This window comes from Rutilus rutilus (genome assembly GCF_951802725.1).
Source record: "Rutilus rutilus genome assembly, chromosome: 10".
NCBI lineage: Eukaryota > Metazoa > Chordata > Actinopteri > Cypriniformes > Leuciscidae > Rutilus > Rutilus rutilus.
This window is the reverse complement of record NC_140215.1, coordinates 19977915-19993888: the sequence shown is the minus strand read 5'-3', so window position 1 is coordinate 19993888 and position 15974 is coordinate 19977915. Positions and strand designations below refer to the sequence as shown.

The following is a 15974-nucleotide window of genomic DNA, read 5'->3' as shown; positions in this document are numbered from 1 at the left end:
TATGGTAACATACGTTAAAATATTTATTTTGGACTTAAACTACGGTTCAATATGTCATACTTATTCATAAGAATCTTTTTTGTTACTATTGCAAATTTTCTGTTCTGAAAAAGACCATTTTCTTATAAAGCACTAGAGGGCACCATGCGGTGGGGTACAAAAGGATACTTCCGTCTGACGTTGCGTAAGCGTTGACTGACAGTTTTCTTAACCAATTACATTGAAGTTAAGCTCCTATGAGGCGTAACCAAGAGCACAAACGCAGCCAATCACAGCGTAGTAAGCGCAAGCAACGGGTCCAGAAGTGAGGTGTCTATTTCTGCCGTAGATGGTATCGAATCAAGTAGAAAGTTGAAAACTGCTAATATATGGTTGAACATTGTGATTAGAATGAATGGAACAGCATATTCAAACTTTGACAATCAAGAGCACGTTCTCAAACTAGGCGAAACCTTTGAGAAACAACCTAAAAGTGCATTCCACACGGTACGATGTAAGTGGTATATTTTACATTATTATCTGTATATTAGAATATTCATATACACTCATTAATAGAAAACATATTTTGAAAAAGAAAAGGAGCTGTTTTGTACGTTGATACTGAAACCATGCGTTGTTTTTAAACAAAACGGACAGGCATATGAGAAGGCAGCTATGTGCTTTTCCACCTTGCTGGATAAAGATCAGATTTGTAATGTTGTTTGGAAATTATAAAAAAAAAAAAAAAAAAAGCATCTGTCTTTGTGCTTATAATGGAAACATCCTAAACGAACTGTGGTTTAAAATGAAATATTGGCCAACATTAAATTCACGAGGAATTAATGACTTTATATTATAATAGGACACGTGCGGCCTCTGTAGGTTCTACAGTAGTACTACACTACTTAAGTCAGCAATTGCTCATCTGATTATGAAATATGAATGTTTTCTTCCTGTTCATAGATGATTTTAAACCAGCCTCCATAGACACAACATGTGAGGGGGATCTTGAAGTGGGCAAAGGAGAGCAAGTTACAATCACACTACCGAACTTGGAGGTAGGTTTGATAACCTTATTCTACGAAACAGTTATTTTATGTAGCACAGATAATTCAGCTGAATCTTTTTCTCAACCTTCACAGGGATCCACAGCACCTGTTACTGTGTTTAAAGGTTCCAAAAGGCCTTATATGAAAGAATGTATTCTCATTGTTAACCATGACACAGGAGAGTATCGTCTGGAGAAACTCAGCAGTAACATTGCGGTCAAGAAGACCAGGTAATATAGCTTTTGTGTTCCAATTCATATGGGTTTATAATTTATTTCATGATATATTTCTTTAAAGCTTGTATTAAGTAAATAAACTGTTAAATTCTGCTTTCTTTGCAGGGCTGAAGGAAGCAGTAAGGTTCAGTCACGGCTAGAGCAGCACACCAGCAGGCTCAGTCAGCAGATGAAGACAGGCAGTGGAAGCAAAGCTCCCTCCAGCACCAAGAGCTCTCCTCCTAAGGAGAAAATGTCTCCATCATCTCCCATGGATGATATTGAGCGAGGTAATGTGTGTGTCTTGTTAAAAGCTGGAAGGAAAGAGTAGCAAACAAGGTTTTTGACTAGTTCAGTTAGCACAATTAGCAGGACACCAGCTTGATGAACCAAAAACACACAAAAAAAAATACACTACCATTGAAAAGTTTGGGGTAATTAAGATTTTTAAAATAAATGCAATTAACACTTTTATTCAGCAAGCTGCTCTTTTAAATTTTCTATTAAAGGTGCTATAAGCGATGTCACGTTTTTTAGGCCGAAATGTTTTTTGTCACATCCAGCAAACTTCTCCTCATTATTCGCAAGCTGCCTGTCCCCTGAACACACTGTAAATAAACACGGCCTCTGTAGACAGCCAAGGCTCCACAAATCGCAACAAAAACAAACTGGCCCAACCTGGACCACGGGGAGTGGAGGAGAGAGAAGCATGAAGAGGGAAGTTACCTAGAGGAGAGATGTCCAAGACAACGACTAACGTTAAAAATGTATATTCTTGAGAATTTTGATATGGCCGACACACGACCAAAGAGACGACGTTCCGATGAACAAATAACAAAGAATAGGGAAAAGGAGAAGGAATGCGCGAACGGTGGCGCGAAAGCGTTCAAACGGTGGCGAAAACTCCGCCGGCAGAAGGACCTCCAATCTGAAATTCAGGTGGCTCTGTTTTAGCTGGACAGGTGGGTAAATCCAGTTTGGTTTTTCTAAATGGTTCTTGACTGTTTCAGGAAGCACGGAAGGGAAGGGACAGGATGAGGAGGAGGGAGGGTCAAGCTAGCCTCTTTTTGTTTGACAATACTTTGAACGTCAACAAGAAGTTACATCACCCAACATCGCTTAGAGCACCTTTAATCAAACTGGCAAATTGTATTATGATTTCCACAAAAATATTATGCAGCACAACTGGTTTTGTTTTACAAGACTGTCCTGGGATTTACATCATCAATCCGTGACACATTCGGTGACTGTGAGCTGCATTTACATGTGGGATAAAAATTGTGGCTAGCAAACAAAAACAATCTCTAGCGTTAATTTTGATCGTGGCTTTTCTTAGAAAAGAAAACTGGGGTAAAAGATGTGTGTGTGGAGCAAGTGGGGGTTTGTTGTAGTCTCACTAATTGCGTCATCTGGTTCTGCGCTACTATTGGTTTTTAATTTGCCTGTAGTCGTAGTAGAAGCCACACTACAGGACTGTGCGTCAAATCTTCTGACACTGCCAAAATTTTGTTGGAGATAAGATTTGATCTTGGTCATTACTCTGCTGTCGGTGAACACGTCAAACTTTTGGCCTAGGAATTGTGGCCAAAATCGCACGTTGCGTACCCGGCTTTAGAAACAGTCATTTTAAATAGTAATAACAAATTGTAATATTTTCAAATATGTTGAAAACAGCCCCTAAACTTTTAGTGTAAATGCTAGTATAAAAGAATTATTTTGTGAATCCTTCTAGTTTTCATGTGTTTGTGCAGAGCTCATGGCCGAGGCGCGTGACATGGAGCAGATGAGCAGTGGAGACAGCTCCTCAGATTCCCACAGTTCCTCCTCATCCAGTAGTGGGGACAGTTCCAGCAGCGACTCCGAGGACGAGAGTCGCCCTCCGCATAATGCGCCCCCAGCCCCCCCACAGAGCACCTCTGCCCTCAACACATCTCAAAGCCGCGTGGAAGAGAGCAGCGGGCATTTCATCAACACGCTCAGTGAGTTTCAGGGCTGCTGGGGGATTTTAGTTGGTCTGCCGTTATCTTTTTGTGTGTCTAATATGCTAATATTTGATTTATTCCAGAAAATGATCTCCAGTTGAGTGAGTCTGGGAGTGAAAGTGACGATGACTGATTGCAAAGACTTGTTGGACATCTGATGCTGAAAGAGTCATGTTTTCAGGAAGTACAGTATCTGTTATCACTATCCCTATCAACTTTTTAGTTATGAAATCTTTTCTTTCCCCTAGTTTCTTAGTAATACTTGCATCAGCACAAGCTGTCATTGGACACAAAGCTGGGGGGTTTGCTTTATTAGTAAATTAAGAAAAAGTATTTATTTTGTTAAGAATGCTACTGCATAGATGTTAGTTTTATAGGAATGTCCTATAGTTGCTTCCTCAAAGGTTATAGAATTATATCTATTTCTGAGATAACTGTTTAGAAAGATCACCATGGTCATGTTATAATATATATATTTTTTGAAGCTTAACATTCTCAAGCACATGTGAATCAGCAGAATATTATTAGGAATCTTAAGGAGCATGAGTGCATTAATGTGCCAAGCTCGGTCTCAGCAATCTCAGATATTTACACATTACCCGACCTGCAATACTTGAATTTTTTTCTTTGATGATTCAGAGACATTTGTTCATAACAAACTGTGCCTTGTACATAAGGTGTATTTTGAATATCCATCCCATTCTCTTGCATTGAAGTTTACCCATTGTTTTAAATTCCTGCTTGGATTCCTTAAGATGTAATCTCCATTTAGATGTAGAAGCCTATGTGTCGTGTGTCTTACTGTACGCCTCTGGCAGGCCCAAAAGCAACACTCTTCACTCTTAAAGGATGTCTTTATCCAGCCCTTCTTGAGCACTAATTGCAAAATATGACGTGCCATCCTATGTATTCTACTATGGTAAGGTTGACTGATGTGGTAAATGTTGTTCTGTGGGAGGTGTTTGATCATTCAAATTGTGTATAGACAAATAAAGACTTGTTTTGCAATGTTTATTTGTTGATCATTTTCAAAGTTTTAACCTACAGTAGCTTCATGTTGTGGCAAGAATAACTTGATCAGGCGTTACTTCAATTATGCTGAGGTTTTCAATAGAGGGTTGCAGTAAATCTTTTTGAACATTATGCAATCATTTTATGTATTTTTTTATGACTTTTTAGAGGCACAGACTTTAAAAACAGGCATTGGTTTATTTCTGAAGCAAAGATCATCTTCTACTATGGAAATATTTAGTTTTTTGTGTGTGTGCATTCAACCGTCTCTCCTTCCCTCGCACTTTGTAACACATCTTTCCCTCACGGGTCAAAATGACCCGAAGCCCTTTTTGTCCAGAAAGCTTATTTTATTTCATTTTGATAATATTTTTTCTATTTTTTAATGCAATTTTTTGGGAGATTTACTTTACATTTTATTTACCTTTAAATTAATAGATTTGATAAATAAATAGTAATTTAAGCACATTCTTTCAACTTCACTTCAAAATAACTCCTAATTTCATGCCCTTTTAATTCAGCTCAAAATATCTTCCATTGGGTGTCTTTGCCGACCTCTTGTGGAAAAAAATATTATAACATGATATTTCATGACTCTTGCCACTAGATGGCCTTAGGCCAAATGAGCTGTTCCGCTGGGTTCTCAAGTCATTTTTCTTCAGTTTGCATTGAGGTACACATGTAGACAAGTTTTTGAATTTTTATTTTGAATTTTGAGCATTTTTAGGTTTTTCTATGTGTACTGAAGCATTACATTCATTCCTAAGGGGGTCAAATTGACCTGTGAGGGAAGGATTTGTTAGCCTAGTTTTTTCAATTTCAACCACAAAAAAAAGTCCCCCTCTGATGAACATTACAATTTTTTTTTTTTTTTATTACCCGAGGGAAGTATGTATATAAACATGAACTTAATGATGTTTTATTAACAAAGTTCGGGAGGAGCACGTTCAGAAGTGGAGAGCACTCAGCAATCAATGGTAAGAGGGTATACACTCAGCAGTCTCACCTCATTCCATTGACAGGTTTGCTGCATCCCTCCACCACCCCTTCTCCACGCTTCTAGTCCTAAACACTTACATAGGGGGGGAGTACTCTGGGTTCGGGCCGAACTCCAAGCTCGGAGCCCTCCCCCCGGACAGCACGCCAAATACGCATTCAACTTTACCCCCTCAAATTATATGTAAGTGTGAACTAATTTTCAATACAATTACAAAAATTTGGCAGGGAAACAAGTTTCAAAAATTACTACTTCAATAAAACCATGGTTACTTGATAGTAGTTGTCACTACCATCAAAATATAAAGATTTCCAATTTGTCAGATTTTCATTAGAACATTTATAAAACCAGGTAAAATATTTCCACGTTTCATTTGCTACGAGCTTATCTTTTGTACTTTCATTTTCAGTGCCAACCATCATTTAATTTGCAGAGAAATTGTCCGGGATTTTGACTTGCATTTAAAGGTCTTTTTTTTTTTTTTTTTTTTTTTAAAGGTCTTATAATTTGTAGCAACAACAAAAATGGTTATTGCTTGCCTAACATATGAACAATGTTTTTATTTGTTTGTTTTTGTCAACACGGTAAGATATCCAGTCTGACCATGGTGACAAATTGATGGTCGAAGTTGTAATAGGCTACTTAATAGCCTACTTGTATTCAGCAAGGATGCGTTCAATTGATTAAAAGTGACAGTAAAACTTTTACATTGTAACTTTACAGCTTTGCAATCACAGGAATAGATCAAAATGTAAACAATAAAATAGAAAGCTGTTATTTACATTTTTAATTATATTATTTTGCAATATTACTGATTTACTGTCGTTTTGATTAAATAAATGTAGGCTATAGCCTTTGTGCTGCAAGCATAAGAGACATTTCTTTCAAAAGCATTAAAAACTCTTACCAACTCCAAGCTTTGGAAAGGTAGGTTAGGCTACTATACATTCGCTTGAAATTACAGTAACACTCAGCAAGCTTCTTACATCGTTGTTTATTAAGTAGCAACAGCCTTTTGTCCGAAACAACGGTTGCCGTGGAGGTAAGACTGTCTGTAACACTGGCGGCTTTTACAGAATCACGACGATGACTAGCGAGTTTACTCAAGTTCATGCGCAGGGGAAGAAGAGCAGCTGCTTCTGACACAGACTGCCATTACAGGGCAGACCATTGCTGTAGCAGGACTCTTGTACATCCTCGGTGCTGTGGACTGCGAGATTAGATATGTTTTCCAATTCCTTTCTTAGAACTGGATTATTTTTATGCAAGCAGGACAGCAGTGGAATAAAATGCTTGTCATCGATATTCCTCAGCGTTGGGACTCGGACAACCAGTACACTGATAGGTGGTGATAAACAAAAAACCATGGACGACTTGGATGGTCCTAGCCTTCTGACATCATTATACTGGCTTTTTGGAAAAGGTTATTTTCAAACGACACATCAAATGCAGGTAAAGATTCGTAAAAACGTAGTCTACTGGGTTTAGTGTTGCACTGATATATTAGTTTAAACTCAAAATCGTCATGTTTGCTTCATGTTTTATGTCTTTTACCACTTTTAATGAATGAGATGGTAGGCTACTTTCCATGAAAATGTCAACAATCTACGAATAGCTCTCATAACCCTACATGAACCACAAACACTATAACTTTATAAATATATATATAGCTATCACATATATAGCTATCACATTATGAAATAAATGTTTTTTTCCAAAACATGGTCATATACTAACGTGCCTAAGACTTTTGCACAGTACTGTGCCTGTGTTTGTGTGTGTGTTGTGTGTGTATATATGTATATATGTATACTGTGTATATATATATATATATATATATATATATATATACAGCTCTGGAAAAAATTAAGAGACCACTGCAAACCACTGACAACATTTCTTCCAAATTTCAAATAAAGTCATTTGATAGCTGGTCAAAATAAAGAAAAAAAGTTGCCATGTTTTCAGACCTCGAATAATGCAAAGAAAACAATTCTGTATTAATTTTTAAACAACAGAAGTTTTAACTTGGGAAGAGTTCAGAAACCAATATTTGGTGGAATAACCCTGACTTCCAGTCACAGCTTTCATGCGTCTTGGCATGCTCCCTATCAGTCTGTCACATTGCTGTTGGGCGACTTTATGGCACTCCTGACTGACTCTCCACTCTCTCTCTCTATTTGTAGGCCTGTATAAACATGAAACCAAATGATGATAAGAAACTTTTAAGAATTTATAAGAATTTTTTTCATGTTGGTCGTGTGAGGTTAAAATGTTTTACTGAATCTTTTTTGTTTATTTACTTTAAAATTTGTAATTAATGCAGATAGAGCACAGCAAAATCTACGGCCCACTTTGGAAGTCCAAATATGGACCATTGGTTATTGTTAATGTGGCCAGTGCAGACCTCATAGAACAGGTTTTGCGGCAAGAGGGTCGCCATCCCATCCGCACTGACATGCCCCACTGGAGAGGCTACCGGAAACTCCGGAATCATGCCTATGGACCCCTCACAGAGTGAGTAACACTGGAGACTGGCACAAGCATTCATCTGTCACTTATGCATTCATTGCAAAGATAATGTAAAGCCATAAAGATGTGAGCTATGAGTATAAACAAAAAGACACCTGCAGATGTAATGAAGCCACAAATATACTGTGCATGTCTAAACATGTATTGAATAGCAGCTTGCAGCTGATGTACAAAATGGAAACATTTCTGAGGGCGCTGTGCGTCAAACAATAAATCAAACAGTTCTTGTAATTTGTATGCTTCATAAGCCTGAGGAAAATAGGGAATTGTTTTTGAGATCTTACATTGAACAATGAAAGTACAGTGAAACTCCTCTGTAAAGGAGGACAACAGAAGCAGTCAATAGATGCAAGTGTAAGTGGGAAGACTGGTTTTGAGGAACCCTATCCGCCAAACCTAAAGCAAAAATAGAGGGCTACACTCTTAAAAAGCTTGAAAATTAACATCCATGACAACCTTTCCATTTTACACAAGGTTCTTTATAGTTATTAAAAATGCTCTTTACACTAAGAAACTAATGGTTCTTTTAAGAACTGTTCACTGAAAGGTTCTTTAGGGAACCCAAAATGGTTCTTCTATGGCATTGCTGCGAAAACCTGCTTTTGTGATCTTTATTTTTAAGAGTGTATCTTTCACTGTTCAGAGGTCAATCATAGAATGACCATGAGGACACTGCATGAATTTGATAAAAAATACCTCATACTCAATGTTCTGAACTTATTTTAAATATAAAATGCTATATCATTGCAAATGATCATGTGTGACAGTCATTATGCTTACAGAAATGGTAGTACCACTCATAATATATGTGTTGTCCTGTTACAGAATGGGAGCGGAGTGGCAGCGCATCAGAAGCATACTAAATCCTCGCATGCTGAAGCCCAAACACGTGTCCTCCTACACTAATGCCATTAATAGCGTGGTGAGCGACTTTATTGAGAAGGTGGCTAAGCTTAAGACAGCAAAAGGCAATGACGTTATGGTGTATGACTTGGCAGGAGAATTGTACAAGTTCGCTTTTGAAGGTAATACTGGGTAATTTCAAGGTCAAGATAATTAGGCTGTGCCATAAAGACATTTCCAGGCATTCATAATAGCAGAGTTTTAATGAATTGCTGATTTACAGGAGTGAATCATGTGAGTACAAAGGGTCAATGCCACACATGAGATAACAAAGGCCACTGGTTCTAGTCATAGCTTCTAGTCATGTGCAGCAGACTTTATCTTAATTTCTCTCCCTTTCAAATAGATACATGTCAAAAGAAGACCTGGAAAGATATATTGTGCTCTCAAATATCTTGGGCTTACAGATAAACTCAAATAGCCTACTAGTATTGCAGAGGTGGACAAAGTACACAACTTCTTTACTTGAGTGAAAGTACAGATACTACTTGTCAAATATTACTCTGTTACAAGTAAAAGTTGTAAAGACCGATTTTTATTTAAGTAAAAAGTACTTAAGAATCAGAAGTACAAAGTAAATGTCAATGCATTGTTTTATTATTGTTGCATTGTTGTATGTAACACTTACAGTACCTTATGCCTCTGAATCTATGCCTGCCTACCCTCATATCAATATCAAATTTATTTCTAGAACACAGTTCCAGTAGTGGGATTGAATGTGAGATTGAATAAGTGCACTCAATAACGTCCACAATGGTTTCGGACACCCAAATGGCTGTTCCCTCAAATAGTTTTTGGACTTTTAGTATGAATATGTTAACCTTACTGTTATCTATAAGCTAGTGTGCTCCAAAAAATGACAACATTCGTATTTAGAAGACACAAACCCAACGTTGAAAATGAAAATCAGGTTGATGTCAGAATCCAACGCCAGATTAATTAACATTAATCTTCAACGTTGGACAGACGTTGTGTATTGTGGTTGAAAATGAAAATCGTGTTGACGTCAGAAACCAACATCAGTCGGGTTCTGATGTCAATCCGTCGTCGGTTTCTGACGTCAATCTGACTTTCATTTCTTTGCAAAATGCAGTCCCTGCAACCAAAATCCTCCCCTGACTGACGTTACTAACTTTCTACTCAAGGACCTTGACAGAAATGTAGTGGAGTAAAAAGTACAATATTTGCCTTTCAAATGTAGTGAAGTTAAAGTAAAAGGTTTCCAGAAAAAAAAAATACTCAAGTAAAGTACAGATATACTCAAAAAGTGTACTTAAGGACAGTACTCAAGTAAATGTACGTTGTTACTGTCCACCTCTGAGTTTTAGATTCATTGTTTTGTTGTACTTTGTTATATTTGATATTTATTTGGTAACACGCACTGTGTCCATCACAGTAATATTGTTATTCTCTTTCTCCTCAGGAATTTGCTCAGTGTTATTTGAAACTCGTATGGGGTGTCTTAATGATGTGGTTCCTGAAGAAACACAGAAGTTTATCTTCTCTGTGGGGGAGATGTTCCGTCTTTCACCCATCGTGATCCTGTTTCCCAAATCCACCTGGCCCTACATGCCTTTTTGGAAGCATTTTGTGGCTGTTTGGGACCATTTGTTCAAAATTGGTTCGTTTTTTTTTACTTTTTAAAAAATAGTAAAATTAATACAATTATTATTAATAATAAAAGTTTTTGTATTGCCATGTTTATATATACACTACTGTTCAAAAGTTTGAGGTTGGTAAGATTTTCTGGTTACACTTTATTTTAAGGTGTCCTTGTTACAGTGTGATACATTTAAGTACTGAGTAATATTAACTGACTACATGTACTTACTATAAGGTCAGGATTAGGGTTTGGTTTGGTTTAGGGTTAGTTGCATGTAATTTTGCATAATTTATAGTTACTATAGTAACTACATGTAACATGACACTGTATGAATAATGACACTGTAAAATAAAGTGTTACCGATAAAAAAAAAGAAGTAAATTAATACTATTATTTAGTGATGAATTAAACTAATCAATAATGACAGTAAAGATATTTATAATGTTACAAAATATTTCTATTACAAATAAATGCTGTTCTGTTGAACTTTTTATTCATCAAAGAATCGTGAAAAAAAATGTATCACTGTTTCCACAAAAACATTAAGCAGCACAACTATTTCAACATTGATAATAATAAGAAATGTTTTTTGAGCAGCAAAGTCAGCATATTCGAATTTCTGAAGGATCATGTGACACTGAAGACTGGAGTAATGAGGCTGAAAATTCAGCTTTGCCATCACAGGAATAAATTACATTTTAAAATATATTAAAATAGTACCAGTTATTTTAAATATTAATAATATTTCACAGTATTCCTGTTTGACTGTATTTTTTACAGATCAAATAAAAGCAGCCTTGGTGAGAATAAGAGACTTCTTTCAAAAACATTAACAACTCCAACTCCAAACTTTTGAATGGTGGTGTAGTAGAGCACCTATATTCAAACTATAGTAATGAGTTGTCAGCATGGCAGTCATCCTTAAATATGCTGTTTTTTTGCACAGCGGATGAACTGGTGCAGAAGAAGATGACAGAGATTGAGGAAATGGTGAAACTTGGACAGCCAGTGGAGGGCGAGTATCTCACACACCTCCTGACCAGTGAACAGATGTCCTTCACGGAGGTTTTGGGAAGCATTACAGAGCTTCTGCTGGCTGGAGTCGACACTGTAAGTGTCTTCGCTCTTTACGGAGCCAATGCACTGTTTTAACTGTGTTTGTGTGTAGTTTCATTACATACAACATCACAATTTGCAACATTTGATTTAAAACGAAAGAAAATAGTGTCACTAGTATTTGTAAAGTGTTTTCAATTGAGAGTTTTCGATGTGTGCTCAATTTAGACTTCAAACACTATTTCCTGGGCACTGTATCACTTGGCACGGGAGCCAGAGATCCAGCAGAAGCTGCATGAGGAGGTGATCAGCGTCTGCCCGGGGGACAAGGTGCCCTGCAGTGATGACATCACCAGGATGCCATTGCTAAAGGCCATCGTTAAAGAGACTCTTCGGTACAGCATATACCGTATTTCTCCATTATACTGTCAGAAACATATTTAATAAGAGCAAAGAGAGCTGTCTAATATGCTAGTTCAGTGCCAACGAGTCTAATATGCTAGTGAGAAAACAGACCCTTTGTGATTTTGTGAATGTCAGTGAGTCAACATGATAATGACCACATGCCGAAAGTAGTACATCCAAATTTCATTCATACTATATAGAACTTACTTTTTTAACGTTTTCGAAGCAAGTCAAACCTAATGTAGTACCTACTATACAGTATGCGATTTCAGGTGTTGTGTTAGCCTGCTAAATTACCTTCAAAACATGTTCTCTGACATTCTCAGGTTATATCCAGTGGTTCCTGGAAATGCTCGTGTTGTTGCTGAAAGTGAAATAGTGGTTGGTGATCATCTGTTCCCTAAAAACGTAAGCTGAACTACAAACCTCCATTCCATAAACACACCTGTAAATGGATGTCCAAACTAATCAGCGCTGTGTATTCTGTGTTTTCCAGACTCTGTTCCACCTCTGCCACTTTGCGGTGTCCTATGATGAGAAGGTGTTCCCCAATCCTTCTGCTTTTCTCCCCCAGCGATGGATCCGGGGGCAGAAGCAGTTAAACCAGCACCCCTTTGGGTCTGTGCCGTTTGGCTTCGGCATTCGCGCATGCCTGGGCCGCAGAGTGGCTGAACTGGAGATGTACCTCCTTTTGTCCCGGGTAAGAGTGCATATGTGTAAGCACAGTCACTGTCTGCACCCTTCCATAGTCAAGTCAAGTCAAGTCAAGTCAAGTATATTTGTATAGCGCTTTTCACAATACAGATTGTATCAAAGCAGCTTCACAGTATTAAATTAAAATAATACAACAAGGTTTGTTTCTGGTGGAATTTATTGATTGATAAAATTAAATATCCCCATAATATCCCCAACTGAGCAAGCCAAAGGCAACTGTATATAGCTGTGCAGATGTTTGTGTTATTATATTAGTAGAAAAATGTTCTGTTTAACCTCACCATCAGATGATTCAATCTGATGGCATATTCACATTTTTGGAATAATGTGGAGTACTGAAGATAGCAATGTGCTGAAACGTTCATTTGTTTTTAATTCACTTTGCACTTTTTGCACTATGCAATCAAGAAAAAAAGAAAAAAAAATGTTTTGATAGACTTCTGTAGTCTGTACTGAATTCAATGTGTGGCCAGTCACCTTCTTGCTCATATTCACATTTTTGCCATTACCCAGAAAAACTAAGACATGCAGTTTTAGGTCATTCCGTGCATTTTTAACCAGTCCTTAACACCAATGATTGTCCCAGTTTAGCTGATCATATTGTGTGTTAGTTTTAGATCTTTGACTTGTCTGCAGTCCTTCACCTTTGATTCAACCTTCTCTGCTATTACAGAGATAATTCTGCTTGTCAATGAGTAACTAAGACTTCTCTAAACTTCAATGAACTGTCAATGTTCAATATGGTTTTATTTATGTATTAAATTGTTTTTGCAGTTAATTAAACACTATGAAGTGCGCCCAGACCCTTCAGGAAAGACTGTGAAGCCGATCACACGAACTCTGCTGGTCCCTGCCACATCTATGGACCTTCAGTTTATTGACAGGTAAAAAGAGCAAGAGGAACCAGTCAATGCAAAATGCTTCTCTATAAAGAACTGTGCACTTATCAAAGCAGTGTGCTTCTAGATGATGATGTTTACAAATTTGATATGACACGTATAATTGCAAAATGTAACCACAATACGTAGTGCTGACTAAATTGAATGGCTTTACTGTTGCCTTTTTCAGGTCTTTTTATTTATAATAAACAAGACTTATTTTACTGTTATAAATACTTATATACTGTAAATATAATATCATTTTTGACATTACAGTGTATAAATAGTTTTGTTTAAATAGAATTGTATGTGGATTATTTTGTCAAATGTAAGTTTTTTAGATCCTTTACAAATAATGTTAACTTGGTTTTTTTGTGTGAACACCTTAATTTTTGCAATTATATTTTAATAATTTTAGAGGAAAAGAATATCACAGTTTAACAATCTAATTTTGGATTACATTTGTCTTTGCTGGTAAGAATAATATTCATATTAAACACATGTTGCAACTCCAGTCCACTGCTTGCATGAAATCCTTCTCTCACTGTTAAGGCCTCCACACACTACAAGATAATCGTGGCGATTTTGAGCCCAATTCTTACCTTCCGACAATCCCAGTGCTTCCTCCTCATTAACTTTGAAACAGGAAAAAGCATTGAAAAGACTTAACCCTCATACCTATATATTTATTCTTATATATCTGTTTTTATGACAGACCTCACTGTCTGAAAACCACTCAAAACCTATCCTTGCGCTTAAAAAACCCTTTTAATCTGGAACCTACATACTGAAACCCACCTAAAATGTACCTTTCCTGACAACCACTCAAATCCTACCCTTACGCCATAAAACCCTTTCAGTCGGAAACCTACATACAACAATCAGGTTTCCGGGGCAGAACGGGGAGTCACAAGGTGATGTATTGGACACGGGCGTGGCTTCTGACGTCATACTTGGATGTGGGTGGTGTTGGATGTCCAGAGCAGGATGCAACGAGCCCTTCTTGTGTAGTGTGATGTGGTAAGGGTGATTGAATCTGCTCAGAAGAACGTCGGGGCCGCATCGATGTCAAATTGATGGTGGTGGTTGAGGAGATTCCCCCCTTCTATGTAAAGCGCTTTGAGTGCAGAGAAAAGCGCTATATAAATGTAATGAATTATTATTATTATTAAATCTGAAATCCTGTTCTGTGGGGAAACCCTGAGGACAAACGCGCACACACACTGTGGATTGTCACGTGGAACTAACCGATATAAGAAAGCAAGCTGACGGAAGAATAACATGGCTTCATCCAAACCTTTTTCGTTTTTCAGTGAATTTTATGTAAAAAGCAGTACTAACACTATTTATGTTACATTGTCAGTCTGTTTTGATTTCTGTCTTTGTCTGTGTTCTGTCTGTTAGTTCAGTTTAGTCTTCCTACGCCCCTGCCTGTTTGTTTCCATAGTTACTTATTGATTACCGGTAGTTAGTTCAGTTCAGGTGTGTCTTGTTAATTTGTCTCTTTTGTTCTTTGTATGTATACACTGTGTTCTGTCTTGTTCTTTGTCAGTTATTTTACGTTGCAAGTGTAGGTTGTTCTGGTTTTTGTTCTGAGTTTATTTTGTTCAGTTTGAGACTGTTTATTAAATATTACTGCTGCACTTAGATCCTGCTTCTGCCCCTGCTTCAACCAAAATTGTAACAATTATTGCCATTTCTTCTTACCCGTCGTTTGCCATGTTTGTTTAGGCTACTGTAGAGTCACGTTTGATTGTGAGAGATTTGCGAGATTTCCCGTGTTCAAAACTTTTACATCTATGATTTTTTTTACCATCATGTTTGTGGTATCTTATTTAGAAAATCTGATAACATTTAAAAAAGTCTGTTTAGATATGAAAGGAGACTTCACTGATGCGCTAAACTGAATAGGCTAGGTTTGAGAAGAGCAAAATCTGTGCAGAACTGATCACCGGTGATCAACGCAAGATGCATGCCGGTTAGAAATATGCTCGTTTAAGATGAGCAAAATATGCGCAGAAACGATTACCGGTTATCACCGGTGTGGTCCGCCTTGCTCTGATGTCATGCTGACGTAGCCTATGTCGTCTCGGTTACTAATGTAACCCTCGTTCCCTCATAATTGTGATCACTTCAGGGAGCCCTATCAACTTCAAGTGTCTACAGAACAAGCCAATTACCGTTGGCGTGCATGAATCGCATCATGCGCCCCACCCCGCAACGCGGGTATAAACAGGAAGCGGGCGCACGCACACATTGTTTTTGGCTTAGGAGCCGAGATTGTGACGGCCGTACAGCGATGGTCAGCAACGGTGTCGAAGGGACGTTATGTCTCCCGTTCCCTCTTTCAAGGAACGAGGGTTACATTAGTAACCGAGACGTTCCCTATCAGTCGCTCACGTTCAACGTAACGTCAACGTGAAGACGTAATTGGGATCCCATGGAAAACGGCGTGGTTGTTGCCACATCCAGCGCTCTACGCAAGACTCACAGACCCCCAACTGGCTGGGGCGGAAGGCCTGCATAGAGGAGTTCAAACTTCTGTTCCATTATACCCCGGCCCACACAGTGGAACTCTAGGATAACACTGGGAAAGCGTGCCTTTCCAGGGGAGAGGGACGCTACGGAAGCCATATCCTGCCCAAAGGGA

The 15974-nt window shown here is 37.9% G+C and overlaps 2 protein-coding genes across 2 annotated transcripts; both read left to right on the top strand.

The window, feature by feature from the left end:
* Positions 1-273: 273 nt before the first annotated feature.
* On the top strand, positions 274-4239 carry eaf2 (ELL associated factor 2). Its single transcript, XM_084421746.1, has 6 exons — positions 274-493; positions 943-1037; positions 1122-1258; positions 1370-1533; positions 2995-3222; positions 3309-4239. Exons 1-6 carry the CDS (start codon positions 391-393, stop codon positions 3356-3358), a joined length of 777 nt encoding a protein of 258 aa, XP_084277872.1. The 5' UTR covers positions 274-390; the 3' UTR covers positions 3359-4239.
* Positions 4240-6387: 2148 nt separating this feature from the next.
* cyp27a3 (cytochrome P450 family 27 subfamily A member 3) lies at positions 6388-13737 on the top strand. The gene is made up of 9 exons (XM_084421021.1): positions 6388-6685; positions 7560-7750; positions 8591-8790; positions 10092-10289; positions 11218-11381; positions 11556-11722; positions 12059-12140; positions 12229-12432; positions 13221-13737. The coding sequence occupies exons 1-9, from the start codon at positions 6458-6460 to the stop codon at positions 13332-13334; spliced, it is 1548 nt and encodes a 515-aa protein (XP_084277147.1). The 5' UTR covers positions 6388-6457; the 3' UTR covers positions 13335-13737.
* The last annotated feature ends 2237 nt before the right edge of the window (positions 13738-15974 follow it).